At 34.2% G+C, this 24173-nt stretch overlaps 5 protein-coding genes across 8 annotated transcripts; 2 read left to right on the top strand and 3 right to left on the bottom strand.

Annotated features, from left to right (window-relative positions):
* Nucleotides 1–322: 322 nt before the first annotated feature.
* LOC111210403 lies at nt 323–1228 on the bottom strand. The gene is made up of 2 exons (XM_048755448.1): nt 492–1228; nt 323–377 (listed from the first exon to the last, which is right to left on the bottom strand). Exons 1-2 carry the CDS (start codon nt 1226–1228, stop codon nt 323–325), a joined length of 792 nt encoding a protein of 263 aa, XP_048611405.1.
* A 1790-nt stretch (nt 1229–3018) lies between these two features.
* Nucleotides 3019–5996, bottom strand: LOC111210404 (putative UDP-arabinose 4-epimerase 2). Its single transcript, XM_022710779.2, has 9 exons — nt 5686–5996; nt 5399–5493; nt 5098–5222; nt 4889–5002; nt 4699–4806; nt 4320–4411; nt 3867–4233; nt 3644–3788; nt 3019–3558 (listed from the first exon to the last, which is right to left on the bottom strand). Exons 2-9 carry the CDS (start codon nt 5457–5459, stop codon nt 3299–3301), a joined length of 1272 nt encoding a protein of 423 aa, XP_022566500.1. The 5' UTR covers nt 5460–5493; nt 5686–5996; the 3' UTR covers nt 3019–3298.
* Nucleotides 5997–8500: 2504 nt separating this feature from the next.
* Nucleotides 8501–9937, top strand: BNACNNG22560D (protein PHOTOSYSTEM I ASSEMBLY 2, chloroplastic). 2 transcript variants are annotated; one of them, XM_048753539.1, is made up of 6 exons: nt 8501–8647; nt 8738–8838; nt 9082–9247; nt 9373–9465; nt 9579–9713; nt 9819–9937. In XM_048753539.1, the coding sequence occupies exons 1-5, from the start codon at nt 8575–8577 to the stop codon at nt 9707–9709; spliced, it is 564 nt and encodes a 187-aa protein (XP_048609496.1). In that variant the 5' UTR covers nt 8501–8574; the 3' UTR covers nt 9710–9713; nt 9819–9937. The 2 variants fall into 2 exon arrangements, with proteins under 2 accessions (XP_048609496.1, XP_048609495.1); XM_048753538.1 differs by having other exon boundaries at nt 9579–9937.
* Nucleotides 9938–11414: 1477 nt separating this feature from the next.
* LOC106442906 (follicular dendritic cell secreted peptide) lies at nt 11415–12304 on the top strand. The gene has a single exon (XM_013884529.3). The coding sequence runs from the start codon at nt 11799–11801 to the stop codon at nt 12108–12110; it is 312 nt and encodes a 103-aa protein (XP_013739983.1). The 5' UTR covers nt 11415–11798; the 3' UTR covers nt 12111–12304.
* A 454-nt stretch (nt 12305–12758) lies between these two features.
* LOC106441209 (CTP synthase 1) lies at nt 12759–16540 on the bottom strand. Of its 3 annotated transcripts, none has more exons than XM_022700416.2 (20): nt 16425–16540; nt 16157–16288; nt 15993–16072; nt 15814–15900; nt 15686–15736; nt 15480–15597; nt 15350–15406; nt 15192–15256; nt 15027–15110; nt 14892–14942; nt 14739–14801; nt 14538–14654; nt 14395–14457; nt 14166–14270; nt 14057–14095; nt 13662–13975; nt 13536–13584; nt 13387–13467; nt 13206–13299; nt 12759–13115 (listed from the first exon to the last, which is right to left on the bottom strand). In XM_022700416.2, exons 2-20 carry the CDS (start codon nt 16272–16274, stop codon nt 12886–12888), a joined length of 1866 nt encoding a protein of 621 aa, XP_022556137.1. In that variant the 5' UTR covers nt 16275–16288; nt 16425–16540; the 3' UTR covers nt 12759–12885. The 3 variants fall into 3 exon arrangements, with proteins under 3 accessions (XP_022556137.1, XP_013738483.1, XP_022556138.1); XM_013883029.3 differs by having other exon boundaries at nt 14181–14270; XM_022700417.2 differs by having other exon boundaries at nt 14538–14648.
* Between the last annotated feature and the right edge of the window lie 7633 nt (nt 16541–24173).

Genomic DNA, 24173 nt, shown 5'->3' with positions numbered 1-24173 from the left:
TAGGTGAGTGCCCTTGGGCATCATCACATAGGCCTGGCCGTGACCTTCAATCAGGCTGGCCTCACCTGCAATGGTTTGTACCTTTGCACTTTGTAATGTGAGATTCATGAAGTACCTTTTGTCTCTAAGGGTCGTATGACTTGTGCCACTATCCACCACAAGTATACTCATCTCATCATTCATTTCTATAAATAAAATTTACTAGACTTTAGAGACTTTGTAGGATCTTTAAAACTTTCATTATTATAAATGTCATTTCATAAAATAAAAACACCAAATCAAAAACAAAACATAAAGCAATAAGACAATGTGATTCGAAAGACTAATCCTTTAGACAGTCGGATGTCTCAAAATCCATTTGGTCATCTTTGTTGTCCCTGTCAGATTCATCATCAGCATCATATCCATATCCTTTGTCGTCATGATCGTTCTCTTGGATCATGTTTGCCTCCGGGTTCTTGTTCTTGATACTCTCTTGATAGAGTTCGCACAAGTGTTTTGGAGTTCTGCAGTTCTTGGCCCAATGATTGTCCATCCTGCATCTGTGACATAAAGACTTGGACGTGTGGGATGGTTTGGATATGCCACCTCGTCCACGGCCATAACTCCCTCGGCCCCGACCGTAATTGGAACCACGACCACGGTTATTGTGGTTTCCTCTTCGGCCGGCTGAGTAGTTTTCTCGACCGTTGTGATTGTCACGCCTACGCCCCATGTACCCACCACGGCCTTGACCGTATGGTTTCCTGTTGTCATGGGCGTAGTAGGTTTCTTTGGGATCTTTCTTTTCAACATCATGGGCTTCGGGTAATGGTGCTGTTCCGGCCGGTCTAGCTCCACTGTTCTTCATGAGAAGCTCATTATTTGCCTCGGCCAGGAGAAGACATGAGATCAGATCAGTATATGTGGCAAAACCTTTTGTTCTATATTGCTGTTGCAACACAGAATTCGATTGTTTGAAAGTCGTATAGGTCTTTTCAAGCATCATCACATCGGACACTTCTTCACCACACAGCCTTAGTATAGAAACGATTTTGAACAAGGCTGAATTATACTCGTCCACGGACTTAAAGTCCATGAATCTGAGATGCATCCAATCGTGCCTTGCCTTTGGAAGCAACACCATCTTTTGGTGATCATATCTGTGCTTTAAAGCATTCCAAAGATCCAATGGATTCTCAATCGTCATGTACTGATCCTTAAGACCTTCTATGAGATGATGGCGCATATAACATATGGCTCTGTATCTATTCTTTTCATTCTCATTACTATCCTCAGTGATGGTTTCACCGAGTCCCTTGGACTTTAGACTAATCCTTGTGTCTAGCGCCCACTGCAAGTAATTGTCTCCGGAGAGATTAAGGGCTGCGTAGTCCCTGTTTGCTATTTTCGACATCTGATCCACATTATCATACAAGACATTAGGTTCTCAATGGGATCACGTGGCCGCAGGATATAAGCAAGCTCGGCCACAACACGTCTTATGCATTTATGGTATTCAAACAAAACTAATCGACCATGGTGCTATCAATCAAGCCGCACGGCTATATGAACAATCAATGGGTTCGGTTATGCAATTCTAAATTTACCATGGTGCGATCAATCCTAAAATTCAATTCTACATGTACCAGGGAGATTAATGCCACATGGCCATATGAGTTTTAATGCAATCAGATTCGAGATCAAGTGTTTTCTATATGCTGGCCGATCTGTTCTAATCAGTTGTGAATGCAATACCATATTCGGATTTATGTAAAACGATTTAAGCATTCCTAGGGTTTTCGATCCTTTTATTCTATCAACTTATGTTTAAGGTTTCAAGGCCTTAAGTATATTCATGTTCAGACAGATCGATTCAAGCAATCTAAACAATCCTAAACCTCAAATCAAATCAGAAATCAAGCAATCAAGATCAATCTTAAAATCGGCTACATGCTTAGGGTTTAGGGTTTTCGATTCCTTGATTAGGGTTTGTCAATTTCAGATTTAATCAATCAACATTCAACCAGGTTCTAATTGGAATCGATTCATGTTTTTTTTAGTTCTAAGATTTGTCGATTTTAATCTCATGGTTTCTTTTAAGGTTTCATCAAGACATTGTTTCCATAATGATGGAATTAGGGTTCTTATTGTTCTAGGTTCTCAGATTGTGTTTATACCTTAGTTTCGTAGGGGGTCTAGGACCGGACCACCAGAGAATGGTTGAGACTTCGAGCTGAGATGATCGGACGCTTGCTGCCTCCTATCGGGTCGCGGATGGAGTCTATCGCGGCTGGAGGCGTCTCGGCTGCGAGCTGATCGGGTATCGGATCGTCTCGGGACAGTCGCGGTGTTCGGGTTCGATCGCGAGCTGGATGGCGGTTCTTCTCGGTCTGGAACGTGATTTGAGAAGCTGAGATTGATCTCCTGAGTTCTTGATGAACTTAAGAGCAAGGTTAGGGTTAGGGTTTGAGTTTTGGATCGCCGGCTTAGACTTTTGGGTTTCGGTTTTGGTCTCAGGGTTCAGAGGCTATCGTGCTGATAACGTGTTGTGAACAAGAGATGAAATCGTGTGTTCTATGTGTTTTATTTCTGAATCAAAGTGTTCCCTTATATAGGGGATACAAAGGGATAGAGAAAAGAAAAGTATACAAATCATTATCCTAAAGAGAAAAGGAAAACATCTTAAAGATAAACATGGAAAGATAAATGGAAACATCCAAAGACATGGGGCGGCCGACTCTCTCTCCTCTTGGGCCGCCGACTCTCTCTCTCTCTATGGGCCACGGTTTGGCCTTCTTGGTTCCTAGCAATCCACATTGTTCATAACAATTTGTTATTTTTCCCGTGAGGCCCAAATCAAAGATATCGATTGTGAAATTTAAGAAAATGTGGTTGTTATGTATAAAATTTATAACTTATGGGGTTAGAATTTTATTACACCGTATTATTCCTTGATCTTGAATAGCAAAGCAGTTTGATGTATGCAAATGAGTAACTATGATGAAGCTGAAACGCACTGAACAAGGCAACTAAACATTCGATCAACCTCAACGACAATAATATATTTGAGAGGTAATCATTACAAACATGTGCAAACGTTGCATGAGTTGCTGCTCCTAGTATTAACCTAAAACCATTATTCCACAATACAAATCTCTATATGGATACAAATACTATAATACTACTAATAAGTAAGAACACATCATCTTGTACTCCCTCCACTACCATCTAGAACCAAGACTCTAATCTCTAGCTATCATCTACCAGTGAAAGGAGTCCTAGAAGAGCAATCACCACAGACCAATACAGAGAAAGGTCAGTAAGCAGAGAACAAGGAGGAAGAAGAAAAAGAAGAAGATTCATAGCCATTGCGGTGAAGCTTTTGCCATCTCCATGCAGTCTCCAAACTCTCTTTAAGATTTGTGTGCTTAGCTGTCCAATTAAGCTCCTCTCTAATCTTTCTTGGATCGCTGTAAACCTCTGCGTAGTCTCCTGCTCGTCTCTCCAAGTAATCGACCTTTATATCAACCCCTGTCGCCTTCTTGCACGCTTCCACAAACTCCTTCACCGAGCTACCTGCTCACACAACCACATTCTCAAAAAATTAGCATCACTTTATTTTCATATAATCTTTGCTGAGACTGAGAGTCCACTTGCATACCTTTCCCTGTACCAACATTGAAGATTCCAACTCTGTTAGGTTTCGCCTTTTCAAGAGCTTTGACATGAGCATCAACAAGGTCTGTGACATCTATGTAGTCACGTACACAAGTCCCATCAAGCGTCTTGTAGTCTGTTCCTTTAATCTAGCGACAAAAAAAAAAAAACAAGTAAACATCTATGTAATGAATCTGATGACACAAAGCAAAGAGAGTGATTATTACCTGTAGACCGGGAATGATGCCACGTGCAGCATCAAAGCAAGCACCAGAGATCCTTCCATGCTCTCTGAGTTCTGGTCTTGGAGCTTCACCAAGTCTTCCCTCAGGATCAGAACCAATCACATTAAAATATCTAAGGATCATGACAGCCATATTGGAGTTTTTGGAGAAGTCCAAGATGATATCTTCTGCCATTTTCTTAGCCTTTCCATATGGATTGATAGGAACCTGAGGAGTTTCCTCTGTTATTGGCATCTTCTCAGGCTCTCCATAAGTAGCACATGTGCTCGAATATATCAAAGTCTTCACACCATGAGCAGCCATGGTCTCTAAAACCACTAATGTGTTTGAAGTGATGTTGTGGTAATACCTGCAAATGAACATAACACCAGCTACTATAAATGCTTCTCAAACATTTAGACATTAAAACGTAAAATCTCTTTTGATGATACTAACTTGAGAGGAAACTGTGTGCTTTCTCCAACATAAGCAACAGCTGCGAAGTGCATCACAGCGTCAAATGCATTCTCTGAGAATATTTTGTTAACCTGAAAAAATTTCTTGTTAAGAAAACAAAAAATTGCTACTCCTTCCGTTCTTTATTAGATGATGTTTTAGCATAGATTAAAAAAAATATTTATTTTTTCTCATTTTCTACAGAAAAACCATTTATTTTTTTCACATTTTCTACACATAAACATCAAAAATTATTAACACTAGAAATTGAAAACTTCATCTAATTTGGAACAAAAAAAATCTTTAAAACGTCAAGTAATAAAAACGGAGAGAGTATTAATTTTCAGGGGCTTATATCTAGAATTAGAATCAAGGATACAGCATGTGCATCTCCAAGATCAGCGTAAATGAACTGAAGCCTTCCAGGTTCAGGAAACAGCTGCTGCAGTATCTTGACTGCACCGAGGTTGCCACGTGATAGATTGTCCTGCCAATGAAGAATGATGAAACACTGAGCACAAGAGCATAGGTTTAAGTAAAGGCGATGAAGGTATATATATAATATATACCACGATGGTTACACGGTATGAGTCTTTGAGAAGCCGTAAAGCTGCGTGTGATCCGATGTATCCTGCACCACCAGTGACTAGAACGTGGGTAACTCCAGGCTCATGTTGAGAGAACTGAAAGATGGAGAAAAACATACAACCCACTCAAGAACATTTACTAGTAAGAAAATGAGAGATTGTATCAAGAACATTATGAGAAGTAATTATACCACACTTGGGGTATCGAAAGTTGGAGATTGCTTGAGCACTAAAATGCACATTGCTGTTAGGGAAATAACCAAAACAATCTTCCCCGTGTGATCATTGTTCTTCTTCTGGTCTGCGTAATCTGATCCTACACTCCATAAACCACCAAGATGTGTGAACTTTTGAATCCAAAAATTAAGAAACACAAGAAAAGATTCTGGAGCTAGCAACCTCTCATTCAACTTATCAACCAATGATGAGAAAGATAAGCTAAAAAAAGATTCAAAAGAATGAAAGCATTAGTACTGTGTGTCCATCTCTCACCTTCAAAAGACATGGATCTGTTTTGCCTGCCTTGGATTCTTGCTCTACCAAGATTCAGCATTTTTGATTCCGAAAGCAGAAGGTTTTTAGTTCAGCTGCAAATGTCGGTCATTAAAAATGATAATAATATATAAAAACGACATATGCGTATAATCACACCGACACAAAGAGACTTCCTAATGAAACAGAAGCAGAAACGGAAAACAAGCAAGCAAGCAAGCGTGAAAGGGTTATTCACAACTCCAAAACCAATCAGACACACAAGAGAGAAAGACAGACGAACGTACTTGATAGAGAGAGAGATAAAGCCTTGATTTTTTTTTGTGGGTTCTCTTTAGAAAGGTGAGGTGCTGTTAGTAGTAATGGCGCCTTTACGGTGAAAGCGAGCCAAGGGAACACATGACAAGAGATCTAATAATTTAATTCAAAATTGGTTACTTTATTTTGAGAGAAGAGAACAGGGAGGAGCGAATGAGGTTGCAACAGATATAATAAGAGACGCGGTGATTGGAACACGGAAGCTCCGGCAGCTGTGAGAACCGACAAACACGGTGCTGATTTGTCGGTGAAAAGTTTCTACGTGGTTTTCACTCTATGGCCAACACTTTACCACCAGTTGACCCAACTTTTTATTATGCTACAGTACAACATTTTTGAAAACAAATGTAATCAATCTATTTTTTAATTAGGCCATCTCACCAAATCTGGTGTTTTGGTGTAATTTCATCTCCACCAAGATATTAAAACTGACACCATCCCACCAAATTTGGTGTAATGTGAATATACATATTTTATTATGTTTCATTTAATAATATAGTTCAATTACTATCAAATTTGTAATTAAACATAAATATATTGTATTATTTGTATTTTAAATTTCTTTTTACATAATTTAAAAATTAAATTATATTTTTATTTTTTATTTTCAAAATAAATTATTAAATAAATATTATCATTTATCACTTACAAATAATAAAAATATAAATAATAATCTAAATGTGATAAAATAATTATTTATCAATTACAAATAATAAAAATATAAAAAAAAATTGAAATTGAAAGCATCAAATAATATATATAATATTACTTTTGGTGTAAAGTTTGGTGTCATTGTTGGAGATGACAAAAAAAATTTGACACCAAAATACCAAATTTGGTGTCATTGTTGGAGATGCTCTTAGAACAATAACATGGAGAGTTTACATCTTTCGTTATGTATATATTGACTTCTTCTCGGTCATAACTTTTGTTTTAGCATATCTGATTTCCAGAGCCGTGCCTCAATGTTAAATTTTGAAACATTGGCTTATGACATCAAATTTTCTAGAAACAATTAAGGGCATATTTTTATGGTTTCATAGATTTAAGCTCAATTAACAAAAATATATAAGAAATGCTTAAAGGTTGAAAAATTTATGATAATTAGAATGATGAAGAGAACAATACATTATAAACTTATGGTTTTCATACTTAAGCAACCAAAATAGTATATAATCATTTTTAATTATCAAAATACAGTAAAATAAATAAAGATCTGTTGTGTTATATAAAAATTGTTTGATTCGGCTTATTTTATACTTGTTAATGTATATCACATAAAATATTAATGTTCTACTTGTTTTATTTATTTTTTTAGAGCTGGTTAAAAGTTTTAAATTTAATAGTTTATTACAATATTTAGAAAAAAAAACTAGTTTTTTAGTAATTTAGCTTTTATTTGTTAATATATGACCTAACTACGATAAAATTTATAACTAAGTGTAGGCATTTTATTTTTAATTCGCTTATGGCAGCTCAAATTGTTGGCCCCTGCTGATTTCTATCATAACTATAACGTTCACTTTGATTGCCACCTTATGATATGGATTTTTTTTTTGGTATGTAACTGGTTTAACGATTGATCACCTACAGAGTTGTCTAATAGCATGAGAAAGTGGGGCGGTCAAACAGGGTCTGAATCTAAAAATATAAAGAAATATTTTTTTCAAAATAAAAATATAAATTATGGTTTAATTTTTTTAATTTTTAGATATAATATTAAATTTAGAGTTTGTATTTAAAAAGACGTCAATTATATATAAATAGAACTAAAAACTTTTAAAGCTACTCAACTATATCGTTAAATATACTATTAAATTTTTTTGAACATGGCCCATAAATAATTTGAAACGGCACTGATTTCGTATGTACTTTGGATACCCGTATAACCATTGAAGACTGTTGAAGTGACTAATTCCTGGAAATTTAGGGGCGTTGAGAACAAAAAAATTGTTAGAGTTTCTTTTTTTATTTTTATCTAGTATGAATATGAATACATTTGGTAATAAAAAAAAAAATCTTTTACAGGAAGGTTGGCTAGGGATTTCTTGTAAAAACATTAGCCCCGCTTAGTTCATAATGACATGAACAATTGTTTTGAGTCTTGCTCTCATGACAGTAGCCTTTTTTTTAGCTCAACATCAATTTTCATTAACCTCTTAATCATCCATACGAAAGTTTATCAACCTCCACCAGGACCACTACAGATTTTAACCGTAATGGCATTACAGTATAACCTAAGAACATTATTCATGAATGAAAAGTCTCCTTGCTATGTTGACAGCCGTCTTATTACCCTCCTTTGAATAGTATGTTGTGCAACATACTCCGGTAATAGGTTTGTAAGCGTTAATTGTAGTTTTAAGTGGTGGTATCTACTGGTAATCTTTTGTGGTTTGGTGCATATTCGCATCAGTCATGAATTTGTTTTTCTCTAAGAACTAAATTATCATTATTTAGTTACTTTGAATTTGAGATTCGGTCCAAGTAGTTTACATGGTGGATCGTAACAGACGATCGGTTAATCTCCTAGCAATAGTCAGAACGTACTCAAATTCGGATCAGGTAGTATGGTACGTTTTCAGATTAATCTATTCTGTAGCACTAAGTGCGTCCTTCTTGGGGCCGATGGAATAGCCGATAGGGCGTATCGGAAAAAAAAAAGAGTTTTGGTTTCACATGACGTTCCTATGTTTGGGCTTGTTTTTTAATTGGGCTTTTGTTTTTGAAGAAATCACGTAATCCCCCGCTGGACCCATATATTTCAAATAAAATCCATGAAAATATCTCTCTCATTCACATAAGATAGTTAAGGGTGTCTGGTCCGCCAGTTAAATTCATGACCGCATATAGCGAAAATGGAAGCATCATCTCATCATCTCTTTGCACTCCCCTCGCGTCTTCTTCATACACCTTCCTCTCCATTGATCTGTAACAACCTCTCTCTTTTCTTTTTTTTTCAATTTCTGACATTGTCCTCTTTCGTATCCCAATTTTTCTGACACTCGTGTTTCATTATAGTCGCACCAAACCGGAATCGTGTTCGTATTGGGGCCAAATCATGTCCGGAGAATCAGAGCTTCGACTTGGATTCTTCCTCGGATACTACCAACAAAACCCAGGTTTAATAAATCGATAAGCTACTACCCTTCTTCCTGCAATATTATTCTTGTTGTGTACTCTGTTCTTGTGGTAACTGAATGCTTCAAAAGTTACAAGCTTTTTTTTTTGGTTATCTGTTTTAATTTATACTGATTCTTAAAATTCGTCTAAGTTGTAGCTGAGAATCTGATAGTTATGCTAACATTTGGATTTGCTAAGTAAATTCTCAGAGTTTTTAGATAGCTTTGTGTTCTTGACTGCAGGGGGATGAAAAATCGATGTCACGGAGACAGTGGATGACGACATGTGTTTGCTTATCTCCAGCTTTGATTACCAATGCTTACACATTTGTCTCTGTACAAACCGCAGCCGCTTTGGACAAGAAACCTGGAGTTTGCCGTAACTGTCAGGGCATTGGTGCTGTTCTTTGTAAGTTACACTTCTTCCCTTTTTGTTGTTATTATGCTTTAGTTTCTAAAACAAACATGAAGTTTTATATGCTATATATGATTACTCTGTTTCGTGTAAGATGACATCTTGCTATGTTTGTTTAGGTGATATGTGTGGGGGTACAGGAAAATGGAAAGCTCTCAACCGAAAACGTGCCAAAGATGTTTATGAGTTTACAGAATGTCCAAACTGCTACGGTTTGTCTCTCTTTCCCAATACTTCTTTAGTGTAGCTCTGGTTTGGTTTGGTTTGGTAAAAGCGTGAAAGATGGACTTACCTGATTAATTTTGTGGCTACTATTTGCAAACAGGCCGAGGCAAGCTTGTTTGTCCGGTTTGTTTGGGCACAGGTTTACCAAACAACAAAGGTCTTCTTAGAAGGCCTGGTGCTCGTGAGCTACTCGACAAGATGTACAATGGTCGGCTTCTCCCCAATTCATGAGCAGGTTTAGGTCCTTTACATCTCCAAATGTAGAGTATTGGTTCCTTTACTAGTTTAAAGCTTGACACGCTTCTCTCCCTGATCCTTCTATCTCTTGTAACTCTCGCAGATTGTTTTTGCAAATCTAATTTTAAGCACAGGCCATACATGATTATAGAAGGATGTAATTCAAGATGATGTTTTGTAATGATGGTTGTACATTCTTATAAACATATAAGTTTTCTTCAATAAACCTATGTAAACTCATAACCTAACACCTCAGCGGTAGAAATTAGTTTCAAACCAAAAACCATGATAGATTCTTGTGGAAAAAAAAATGGGGTTAACTAAAATCATAATCCCAAAACCAAATCAATCTTCATTGGCCTTCATGCATCTTAGAGCATCTACAAAAAGATTTTATTTTAGAGTCTGCAACTCTATATTTGAAGTTTCAAAGTGTTCATCTCCAAAATCAAAACTTCAAAATTATTTGTAATTTACACAATGGTTCTTATATTTATCATAATTAATATAAATCCATAAAACTTTTATAAATAACTAGCACATATGTAAAAATATTACAGTAATATTAATTAATAAAATCTTATACTAAAATATAAAATTATAAATAGAAATACATAATTAAATAAACTACAAGCAAAATACCACATTATTCCATAAAATTATTTCCGTAATGTTCCATCTTCGGTTCCACAATTTTTGGACAATATTTTAGAGGTTTCGAATAAAATTTACTAGATTATTAGTGTTGTTGTAACATTTAAATTATTTCCGTAATGTTCCATCTTCGGTTCCACAATTTTTGGACAATATTTTAGAGGTTTCAAATAAAATTTACTAGATTATTAGTGTTGTTGTAATATTTAAATTTGTGTAATATATATCCATGCATCTTTTTTAAAAAAATATTAAGTTTCTTTTGTAATATTCTTGTTGTCTAGTTCTAGTTTTAAATATTATAAATCGTAATTTAAAATTTTATTTAATTTTATGTGTAAAATTTGAATTTATAAAAATAAATTTAAAATATTTATGACATACAGAAATTTTAAAGATTAAAACGATAAATGTGAAAATACTTAAGAATCATAAATATGATGTGTAATTAATTATAAAGACCAAAATGCAAATAAAAAGATGAAACTTCAAATTTGGAGTTTTGAGTAGTGGGACTCCAAATATGAAGTTTTACTGTTTAAAACTCTAAATTTGAAGTTTTGAAATTTCTTTTTGGAAAACAAAAAAAACTCTATATATAAAGTTATATATTCAATCAACAACTCAAGTAAAACAGTTCAGGACATATGCATAGTCATGAAAATTTACAAACACTTGTTTATGCCTTATAGACCTTGTATTCATGTCTCTCATCGACTCACACTTAAGAAGCTAGCCTTTTGGCTTATACAATCACACTTGTTCTCTTTAATCCTCATTACACTTGACACACATTTACTAGTATCACACAACAATACTGGCCATGTTTAAAATTGTAAGAAACTAAAAAAATAGCCATAAGAAATTGTTTACAAAAGGATTTCTGATGACAAAAAAGCAATAAATAAGATAGTGAAATGTAAATGCCAAAGAGTAATATGTAAGTATGTTAAGCATACAGTCGGTTTTGATATAATTAGACGAATTCAATGAGCTCTAACCAACCTGCATGGGGACACATGTTCATGCGCATGCCTCTATATTTATCAGATTTAATTAGTCAATTTTCATCTTTCTCTTTTTCTTCAACCAATTATCATGTTAAATGACTTTCTTATTGGAAAGTATGCAACAGCCAACATGCGATACACATGCACTGTAGTTGTTAAATCAGTCAACCTAGTTTTGAATGGTACACATATTTGGCACCAATTAATTGTATTTATGTGTGTGGTTTAATTTTGTCAATAAAATTACTGCAATTTACAATATGCAGGTACATGGTTGGTAAAACATACTGATCGATTTTAAAATAAATTAAAAGTACGTTAAATTGTGTGAAAAAGTCCTATATATATATATACTCATACTAAACATCTGCTATTGCAACAGATAGAACCCATACAAGAGAAAAAACACTCGTAGACGAATGACTTCTTCAGTAACCACTTTAGCCCTAACACTAGTTCTGATTTTCCACCTCACGCCGGAAATAGCCGAAGCTCGCCATCTCAATGATCAGAAGCCTACCGATGAAATGAAATACCTCTTCCCACCGGGGTTACCCTTCACAGGCGTTCCTCCGTTACCGTCACTTTTTCCTCCGTTCCCCGGAAACGTTCCCCGTTTTCCGTTTCCGTTACCGTCACAGTCATCACCTCCGGCACCACTTGGTCCACTTCCCAGTTTCCCTGGCGTTAACTTTCCTCCCCTGCCATTGCTCACGCCGCCACCTGAGTGATTCTATAGGTTAACGCTGCCGCTATTATGATAATTATCCCGTTGGAATAAACTATGTACGTGTAGCGTACACATGGTACTATGGATCATAATCATGTGTACTCGATGATATAAAATATTAGTGTGTTATGAAAGTTTAATAAAGATGTTAGTGTAACACAATGTTGATCTATATAATAAATAAATAATTCGACTTGAGTTCCTAGCAACGGAAAATTTTCCCTCGATCTCTTTGACTCTTTCCTACTCTCATGTCCATGAAGTTTACGAGTGCTAGTGATGTGAAAACAATAAGTAAAAATGAATGTACACATTAATTTAAAATAAAATAAAATGTGTGAAAATCTTATAAGTAAAAATGAATGTATACATGAATTCAAAATAAAATAAAATGATTGTACACATTAATTGTATTTTTGAATGGTTCAAGTTGAATGCGTTCCTTTCATAATTTCAAAGTAGTTCTAGTTGATATGTTTGATCCAAACTATGATATTTGAAAATAGTTTCTCTCCTACTTTTCACCAATTCTTGCTTCTCTATCCTCAAAGTCAAAGATCATGAAACTTATATGAGTGTTTTGATCTGTTTTTTATTTAACCAACTATTTTAACATAGGAATGTAAGTGATGGATCTTACACTTCACAGTTTTACAATTTGTATCCTTAGTATTAAAAATGTTAAGTTATAGAATAGTGTCAAAATTATTTTACAAGGTTTGTTTAGTTTATTATGCATAGCACTTTACATTTACTTATATCACTCAGAATCAAAATTAAGGATTCGGGTTTAGTTTACGTCGGCTGCTCATTGAAATCTGATGGAGATAGAGGTCACTGTTTTGTCTTACACTTTTCTGAGAGGTCTTGTTGGTTCCATTACAAAAACCATTTATTGGATCAACCCTTGTTTCATTGCCAAGTACCACATGTTGGTTGTTGTCTTGTTGAATGGAGACTGGAGTCAGGACTGCATCTAGCTCACCACATGCTGCTGCTATTAGTCCTGGAAACAAGAATTGTATCTGATTCAAAGTTGCTGAAAGATAAAAATGTTTAGAGCTTTTGCTATATATATCATAACAAGAACTCTGACCTAAGAACAAAGGAGATACTTTCCCGGGTCTTGATTTGAATTCTGGATGGAATTGAGCACCAATGAAAAAAGGGTGGCTTGGTACTTCAACAATCTGTTATATCACCCAACAAAAAAAGAAAGATTCATATAACAACACCGATCGAGTTTAAATTAGTTTAAACGGTCAGAGAAAACCAACCTCTATGCGCTTGCCAGTTTCATCTTTTGCAGCGAACGAGAGACCTGCTTTCTCGAGGCATACAGCCATATCAGGATTCACCTGCATGAAAAGAAGTTAGTTTCTTGTGCATCAAGAAACCTAAATGCGTATTCAAATGTCATTACTACCTCGTATCTATGGCGATGCCTCTCATCAACAAACTCTTTGTTCCCATATCTACAATAACCATAGAGTTAACATAAATAATATTCAAGCATTCACTGAGTGATTCTGGATCGGTGATGGTTTCTTACAGTCTTGCAGATATGCTGTCCTTGACATGGAAGTAAGCTCTTCTTGAGCCTAATCTCATTGTTCCTCCCATGTGAGTCGTGGAGCCCTCAGGCATGAAAACGATGCATGGATGATTGGTTTCAGGTTTAAACTCTGTGCTATTGGCATCAGGTAAGGAGAGAACTGAGCGTGCAAACTCGATGACAGCGACTTGCATCCCAAGACAGATACCTACGAAAGGGATATTGTTTTCTCTGGCGTATTTTGCTGCAAGAATCTTCCCTTCCAATCCTCTATTACCATACCCTCCAGGGATAAGAACTCCATCTGCACCCTGAAGAACAAACACAACTCTTGAGGCTTCACAGAAGTGTATTAAACTACTAACATTTTAAAAAAAAAACGTTAAACAAACCTTCAGTAACATCCACGCAGCCTTGTATGCGCATGAGTTCTGTCCGAAAGAAACACAGATTATGCTTTACAGTTTTCAAGAACAAAGCAGAAGCATGAATGAAACTAACCAGATATGTGTGTACCTCTTTCTTTGTGGTTTTCTCAAGATCAGGAGATGGAACCAAATCAACTACAAGCTTTTTGCCAAAAGCCACAGAAGCATGCATGAGGGCCTAAAAAATTTAAGCAAAAAGCAATGAGGTTCAGGTAAATAACTCACTTAAAGATTAAACCATATATACCAATTAAGAGAATAATGTGCCATGGGAGAAAGTGATGACTATGTATAAGTTTTACCTTCAAGACTGATAGATATGCATCTGAGAGGTCTGTATATTTCCCCACCACAGCTATTCTCACCTGTAAGAGTTGACTTGGTGGTATAAGAAAGAGACATGAGGCTATATACTGTGTGATTTATTTGGGGAGTTGAGACCCACCTGTACATGTAAGTTGTCACAAATTTCCACCATTGAAGCCCATTTTTCTAAAGAAGGTTCTTTAGCCATTCCAGCAAGCTTCAGGACTTTTGAGATTGGTTCATGAGCCTTCTGTTTCTGTTTCAAGGGACAAACAGAAGTGTTCCCTTCGATGACTTTCTTAATAACTTACAAGATAACCTGGTTGTTGAATAATGATACCTTGAGCAACAAGGGAATGTGCCAAATGTTGTGAACATCATGGAGAGATAAGATATTCTGCATCTGAAAATAACAAGTATTGGAAGCTGATTAGAAAAACAATAAGTCCTGAGATTTTAAGTAAACAAGACAACAAGAGGGAACCCATCATACCGGAACATAGCAAAATCGAGATAGCTTTGCTTTTACATTCTCTTCAAGTACCTACCGGAGAAAAAAAAAGAGAATTATAAGAGTTTTAGTTATGTATAATAGAACAAAGAGCAGCACCAAGATGAACAAGTAAACCTTTGTGCTTCGACAAGCTATGATATTAGGTGTCAAGCCCAATCCTCGTAGATCTCTAACGCTGTGCTGTGTAGGTTTTGTTTTCTGAAGTAAAAGATCAAAATAACGACATATATTTATATAGAACATACTTCATTTCTCTAGATATATATATTTATTACATACCTGTTCACCAACAACACTGAGCACCGGCACGAGGGTGACATGGATCAGACAGAAATTCTCAGGTCCTGAATGTACCAACAAATAACATCGGAGAAACTTCTACTAGATAGATATTTTAAAATGTCACCAGTAATGTTAGAGAAGGAAATTTTACTTACCTACACTGTATGATAACTGGCTAAGTGCATCAGTGAAAGGCCTGGACTCATTATCTCCTACAAACACAAAGGTTCTCTGTTTAGAAACATGAAATTGGATTGTCGATGTTGTTCTTTTGGGTTTAGTTACCTATAGTTCCACCTAATTCGATGATGCAAACATCAGGAGGACCTTCCTTTCCATCTACAGGAATCATGGCAACTCTCTCCACCCATTCTTTTATTGCATCAGTGACGTGAGGAACAATCTAGTTTCATTACCAACCAAAACTTAAAACTCTAGCTTATGGAAAAAAAATAAAATAAAATAATTGTTTAGAACTTTATATTATTTACCTGAACAGTAGTTCCTAAGTAATCTCCTCTCCTCTCTCTATCCATTACTTGCTGTGACAACAATAGATGTTTTGTGAGTTGTTGCAGATAGATCATAAATAACAGAAACAGAACATTCTGTAATTAACCTGCTGAATCTTTCCAAGAGTGATATTGTTATCTCGAGTTAATGTACAACCTAGAAACCTCTCGTAGTTTCCAAGATCAAGATCCACCTTTTGTCCAAACCCATCAAACAAAGGTCTTTTAAAGTCTTTAAATCCGAAAAGGTTGAAGAAGACAAGCAAGTTGGTTTCTTAATATTTACCTCACTACCATCCTCCAAGACAAACACTTCGCCATGTTCATAAGGGGATATGGTTCCAGCATCATAGTTCAGATATGGATCTAGAGATGAGTATGAGAAAAAAGATTGAGTGCTCCGTAAGGAAATATCACTATATATATTGAACACAATGAAAGAAAGATCACCTATTTTGATACAAGTAACACGAAGACCACATGATTGAAGAAGAACACCAATACTACTCGCTGTGATTCCTTTTCCTAACCCACTCACAACACCTCCTGTTACAAGCACGTACTTCATCTTCTTCCTTTTTCCTGAAAACACAGACAGAGCGGGTGGGTACCAGGACGAGAGAGACAAGAGGAAACAGTGTGTGTGACACAGACGGCTAAAGAGAAAAGCCAGAAGCTTTGAAACAGAGAATCCTTGAAGCTTTGAGTTTTATCTTACCAAAAGTAAAGAAAAAAAATATTTTAGAGCCCAACAGATTCTATGATGTTATCTCAAAACCAAACATGTACTTGGTTATGAGGGAGAAGGAAAATGAAAGCAATTTATAGGGGAAGATGAAGCAGTGGCAATTTCCCTTGGCTACCTAATTAACTTAGATTTAATTTTTAATTTTTTTTAAAATATATACCTTTACATTTAACAATAAAAGACTCTAAAGATTAAATTGTTATAAGCCAGATTGTATATTGTTATTTGTCCTTAACATTATATTATATTTTATGTTGAACAGCCATATGTATCTTTTCTTAATGGTAGGCATTTATTAAAAATCTAAAGCATATAATGATGGTGGATATGAGGAAAATTGTTAACATTGCATGTGTTTAGCTTAGCAGTTTTGCCATTAAACACGCATATCTTTTTATTGAACATTTAATCTTTTCGTGATCTTAAAATTTAAATACCAAAACTAGAGACATAAAGAAAAGTCCAAACAAAAAGGAAAGTTCAAAAGAAAGACTAATCAAATATATTAATCTAAAAATTATAATTATTAAACGTAGATGTAAAGTCCAAAACCATTGTTCAAAATTCTTATTTACTGTTGTTGGATTCTAAAAGCAAATGCCATTTTTCAAAAAATGTAAAATTTAGTTGTGCTGGACTTTACATTTTTGGTATAATAGATAAACTTCAATGGGACACTATTTTTTTTATTTATATTTTATTTTAAAATAGATTAATTATATTATGAAGTTGGATTTGCTCCAATGGTTTAACTCTATAATAGAGTAGAATAAAATATAGAGGGTTGTAATCAGTTTACTCTAAAAATAGAATAAAAAGATAAGATATCTCTTACTCTATAATAAAGTAACTTTATATAGAATTAAACTATTGGAGAAGATCTAACTCAATAAAAAGTTATTTTACTTATAATAAAATATATAATAGAAAATAGTGTTCTATTAAAGATGGTCTAAGATAGTTTTTGCTAGCATTGATGGTTTAGTGGTCGTCAAACTTTGAAAAGTTAAAGTAATTCAATTTCGAATAAACTTCACTATCTAAATCTCTGTGATTAGGTGAATATGCAATCATGTCTTGAACCTCATTTAAATATTCGAAAAAGTTTATATGTGGATTGCATCTCTTTTTAAAAAAAATTAATGTAGTCATTTCCATAAGCTCATGATATTTTAGGTAATAAAAAAAAGGATATTTTAGGTTAATAAAAAAAGTTGTTTACATTTAAACTCCCACAACGATAAATAAGAAGTTGGAACGATGGTTGCACGACGAAACTTTTGCAAATGCACCGAAGTCAGAGTAAAATGCAGAAATAAACAAGACACAAGTTTTTTTTTTCGAATTCATTAGAACAAGAAAGTCTTACACCAATCTTTTCTATTACAAGAATCCTTTAGGATTACCCCAATCCTAAGCTAAAACTCACCCTAGAGCCTAGACTTTTGTTTATCAGAATCTTTCCGATCCCGAGCTAAACTCCCCCTGAATCTAGATTTCAATCTTCCAACTCCTCGGAAGTACTTCACCACTACGTCAGCACCTAGCACAGAGCAGTGACACCAAAGGCTTGATCACACAAGCACCAAACAATGATCTCTCGACTTTTTTTCTTTTTTTTTCAGAGACAACTCTCATCATAGAGGCACGTCCTCCATGTATACATAACCAGAACTTGCTCTCCAAGTTCTTCCAAAAGCAACTTAAGCAACTTTCCTTTTTCTCCCAAGGAATAACTCTCTTGCCTTTTTCTCTTCAAGTAATATCCATTACACTTAATGTAAATCTTCCAATAAACATATTGCTTCTTCTCCAAGCTTAACAAGCCCACGGACATCACAACATACGAACTTCAACCAAGCCCATCTTCATGACACACTCATGTACTACCTCCTGTAGTACTTCACGAACTGATACAGAATATACATCTTCAATCTCCCCCTTTTTGGCTATGCATGTAAACTCATCACCTCTGGATAGAAAACCACGTCTTCAATCTCCCCCTATGAGTCACATCATGGTCAAAAACTAACATGAAGATCCATATCCTCCAAAGTAAGGAGGAAATCCCATTCCACCATCTCCATAGTGATCAAATCTCCTATACCACGTATTCCTGAGCCCAAATCCTCCATAATTAGCTCCTTGAACAGACTTGACACAATCACGCCGCATATGCCCTTGAATTCCACAAGAATAACATATAGGTCCATGATACCTCATACCATAAGCTTGCTCCATCTGATTCCTCTCCCTCAATAACTTGAAACACCTTGGCCTAATGTGTCCAACAACACCACAGTGATGACAAATAGGCCGAAACCTTTGTTGAGATCCACTCTTCAATCCAGAAACTCTCTCTGGAGTAGTCGTCATAGCAGTATGCGTAGCTGTCACATTCTTCACATCAGTTGCAGGCTTCACTGCAGTCTTTCCATTTGCAGCATTCCCTGCAGACATCTAAACTTCTGGCTTTGTAGCAGACGTAGCTACATCCTTAGTTTTTCCTGCTGATACAAAAACACCTTCAGCTTTCAAACAATCTCCTTGATATCCAAGGCCACATCTATCACTTTGCCCAATACTGAGAAGATGATCTAGCTGATTCGTCCCATTATTCAGCATCCTCAAATTCTTATGAGTCTCTGCAAGTTGAGCACCAGCCTGTCGTGCTTCTTCTTCTTTCTCTGAAGCATACTTAAGAGCTTCAGCAACTTGAGCTTCTAGTTTGGCTTTCTCCTTAGCCAAATCTGAATTCGTCTCAACCAGCTTGAGCCAATGCTCATACAGCTTTTCATAATTCCCAGCAAGATCAAAGGTTCCACCTTCATCATCACTTCCAGCATCATCATCACCTCCACATGAAGACCCTGACACAGACGCTGAAACAGATCCCACTGCAGATTTCGTCTTAGAACCAGACATAAAGGTTGTGAACGCCACAATACTCTTTAGCTCCTCACCATAATCAGATTCACTTTTAGAATCACTCTTGGTGACTGTCTTCTTCTTCCGCTTCTGCAGATTTGCACACTCATCAGCTACATGCCCAAAACCTTTGCATTCATGGCACTGTAGAACCTTTGGAGAATCACAAAATCTTCCTCTTCTTTCTTTCTCCTTCATGTTATCATCAACCATGAACCTCATAAAAGATTTGTTTCGTCCATTCCATAAGAAACGCTTCTTGAAAGGCAACTTACCTCTCTCCATCAATCCTCAAGATCTACTTGAAACTCTTGTCCTTCTTCCTGAACCAGTTTCTGTCATCACCCTTATGATCTCACCAGTAACTTAGGTGACCCGCTCTGATACCAATTGTAAGTGCAGTGAGGCCATAGTAAAATGCAGAAATAAACAAGACACAAGTTTTTCTCTTTTCGAATTCACTAGAACAAGAAAGTCTTACACCAATCTTTTTTATTACAAGAATCCTTTAGGATTACTCCAATCCTAAGCTAAAACTCACCCTAGAGCCTAGACTTTTGTTTATCAGAATCTTCCCGATCCCGAGCTAAACTCCCCCTGAATCTAGACTTCAATCTTCCAACTCCTCGGAAGTACTTCACCAACTACGTCAGCACCTAGCACAGAGCAGTGACACCAAAGACTTGATCACACAAGCACCAAACAATGATCTCTCGACTTTTTTTCTTTTTTTTCAGAGACAACTCTCATCATAGAGGCACGTCCTCCATGTATACATAACCAGAACTTGCTCTCCAAGTTCTTCAAAAGCAACTTAAGCAACTTTCCTTTTTCTCCCAAGGAATAACTCTCTTACCTTTTTCTCTTCAAGTAATATCCATTACACTTAATGTAAATCTTCCAATAAACATATTGCTTCTTCTCCAAACTTAACAAGCCCACAAACATCATAACATACGAACTTCAACCAAGCCCATCTTCATAACACACGCATGTACTTCACGAACTGATACATAATATACATCTTCAGCTTTCTCTAAGATTTACATTTTGTTAATTATTATGATTTTAGAAGTATGGAATGTGACAATGCAACCCACATGCAACGCAGGAGTATGGAATGTGACTTTCTTATCGAGTTCGAAGGTCACCCAACAATGTTACCCTACATGATACATTACTCCACGCGTCAACCACAGTTCAACGGTTATGTTGCATGTTCTTTTGTTTTGTGGCTCAGCTTGTCCTACGGGCTTTAATCAATGCCCTTTTAAAAGAACACTGTCGACAAAAAAATGGACACACACGTTAATTTGATGTTTGTAAACTAAGAAGTTTTTATATATATTATTTAATTGAGAAGTTTGATAACATATTTTGTTTCATACGATAAGAGATTTTATTCTGAAATACTTGTTTGTTATGAGATGTTACCATACTACTATAAAGACGATGATCCCGCGCGCATGCGCGGAGTGAGTTTTTATAATAATGTTTGTTCATTAAATGGTTTTAACATTTTACAACACTACAATTTTTATCGATTATAAAATGTTAAATATAAATGTTGGTCTCTTAAATGTATCATCGTTGTTGAAGAGTTAATATATTACATCTCATTTTAAGTATTTTTAAGATTTCATATGCACAAAAGAAAATTAAGTTTTGCGGCTGACACAAATCACCAAGACCAAATAGGCAACATCGATTGTATGATGACGAAAAGATTAAGTTTTCTGCTCTCAGTTTATTTACTATTGACTATCCATAAGTGATTTCATTTTCTACCTCTATAATATTGTCTTTGTTTCATTGATATGGTTTAGTTTCTTTTTTTAACTTTTTATGAACTCGGTGAATAACATATGTGTCAATTTAAAAAGATGGACATCTGAAAAAATTTGTTGAACTCCAGATACATTTCTAAGAATCAAAATTTTGAAAAAAATCACTGGAAAACTATATTAACAGGTTAGTGTCTGAATCTAATATATCAAGTTGTTATAAAATATAAGTGCAGACTCAATATAAATGTCTGTCTAGTATATATTCACCAGTTCGGTCTAAAAATCATCTAATTTTAGAACAACAAAACAAATTACTTATTTTATTAGCCTACGCTTTTGAGGTTTAGTTACTGAAGAGTATACATATAAAAATATATAAATTACTTTACCATTCTAGTATATGTAAAATATGTATAAACTAAGAATTGTTTGATTTATTAAATGATAAACCAGAAAATTTATAATAAATAGTTCAAATCTCTCATTCTTATAATTATAATAGGTAGATAGGGTATTAGGGAGAAACAATATTAGATGAATGATCAAATCTCTCATTCTTCGAACAAACTCAAAAGAAGGGGATTGAAATCTTGTCATGATATTTCATTAAAAGATTTTTAGAAATAAAAACCAAGACTAAATTATTTAATCTGAATGAAATAATATATATAGTGCTTCCAATATTAAAAATCACTTCGATTTAAAGAAGTGTGTTTCTATGATTTTCAGGATCGAATAAGTTATCAGAAACTACATATTTAAAATAATAATTTGTATACATAAAAGTATATACATTAGAGTAAATCAACACAAATATCTTTTGTTAATTTACAATCACGGTTTTAGTAAATAAATAAATAAAAAATCATTTTATTTACTTTATAAGGTATAAATTAAATTTTATTGATATTGACATAGATATATACTATATTTTAATATAAATATTTATTATTGACACTTCCTACTCATATGATTTTTTAACATTTATATATTTTCTGTAACAAAAATTTAAATTGTTAATCACAAAACTTTTAATTTGAGATTTTTCAATACAAATTTTAAATTGAAATATCAAGATCTAAATTATTTTTCACTGCAAATTTTGAAATTAACATATTTTTATATTTTTTATATATTATATAATTTATTTCAATATATAAAAATATATATGTATATATAATATGAATATATATTAATGAGACTTCATATTCATTTGATTTATTAGGGCTGGAAATTTTATCCGACAGCTGAACCCGTATCTGAATCCGATCCAAAAATCCAAACCGAATTAGCAAAATACCCGAACGGTTATTGAATTCGGAGAGATTGGATATCAGAATCCAAACGGATAATATCTGAACCCGAACAGGTAATATCCGAACCTGAATGGATATCTGAAGATAACCAAACATAAGTATACTTAATCTTATATTTTTTTTAGTGTACTTCTCTCATTTTATTCAAAATATTTATATGAATGATGCACATTTCTCAAAATTACATAATATACATAATTATGGACAAAATAATTTGCTACTCACTTAAAATACATATCAAGCTCTTGTTTCTTGCATTAACAAAAGTTGCATCTAAAATTTCAAATCAACAACTAAATTAGTGTCTTTCTATAAAGTTTTATCTCCAAACCTATTAATAGTTTAATCTTTTAAAAATTAGAAAACCAGTTAAGTTAAAAATATATTTAAATACAAAAAATTTAAACAATGAATAATTTATTATTTTTTCTTCAAAATTTAAATATTCGAACCCGCCCCAAAATATCTGAACCCAGACAAAAAATACTTGAACCCGATCCGAAGTGTAGAAACCCGAATGGGTTCTATACCTTTATACTGAAATATCCGAAAATCCTAAATATCCGATACGAACCCGAACGTGTATCCGAACGCCCACCCCTACGATATATGATCATTTGTATTTTTCTTGAAAAAAAAAAGTTAAACCATTGATCATAAAATTTTTAATGTGAGATTTTTACCATTTTTAGTAATTTATAATCATTTTTGATAATTCAAAATATAGCATATAAGAAGAAATCTAATTTTTTTATTATATGCTTAATGTGATTGTTTAATTTTTTTAATATAATTTAAAATTAAAAAAAAAAAGAGAGGATACAAAAATTGTTATCAAATATGTATTATTCATAATCATTAATTGTCATATATATGTTAACCATATTAGGTAATTCCGTAGCTTTTATTTAAGAAAATTAAAAAAAAAATTTAAGGAAATAAAAAATATTATTTTGTACACTATTAATTAATTTGATAGTTAGTCTTATAAAAAAACATAGTATATGTTTATATGGACCAACATATTTTTCTAAGAATTTTAAGAATCATCCTCGTGATGACACGTGGCTACAAAAATATGTTGTACTCCGAGATTAATATACTGCGGATGTGTTTACGTTTATATATACTTACTTTTAGTGTTTTCTTTTTCTATAATAAAACTTTGATCTAGTACTTTTTTGAACACCAATCTATCTATTTTAATGTGTGAAAAATCCATGTCCATTTCATCCAATGGTAGTACGTGACGTCGCTCCGTATGGATTGGTTATTATTGTCGCTGTTAAAGTATGGCTGATTAAACTCAAAATATGTAAGAAGTATAACCATGTTTTATTTTATAACTAAAACTGTGGTCTTGATTCCAAAAAGAAATGTGGTCTTCAGGCGGAGATCTGAATAATGAATATCTTATGGTAGGTCTTGGTCAACTCTTCTAATCTACATATCTTTTACTATAAAGTACAAACTCATTCTTGGCAAAACACTTTATTTCAAACATTTGTCTATAATTCAGTGTGATATTATTATAGTTGTTACTGAAAAATAAACATGTTTCTCAATATTAGTATTTTTATTTCATAGTAACGAACGTTATGGGAAAAAAAACACCAACAACATTTTAATTCAATAGATCTTTTTAGTTTCAACTGGTAGAGTGAAAATTATACCAATGATATTGATAT

The sequence above is a fragment of the Brassica napus genome, chromosome C4, assembly GCF_020379485.1.
Source record: "Brassica napus cultivar Da-Ae chromosome C4, Da-Ae, whole genome shotgun sequence".
Classification (NCBI taxonomy): Eukaryota; Viridiplantae; Streptophyta; class Magnoliopsida; order Brassicales; family Brassicaceae; genus Brassica; species Brassica napus.
Note: the sequence above shows the minus strand (reverse complement) of the source record. Positions and strands in the feature narration are given on the sequence as shown.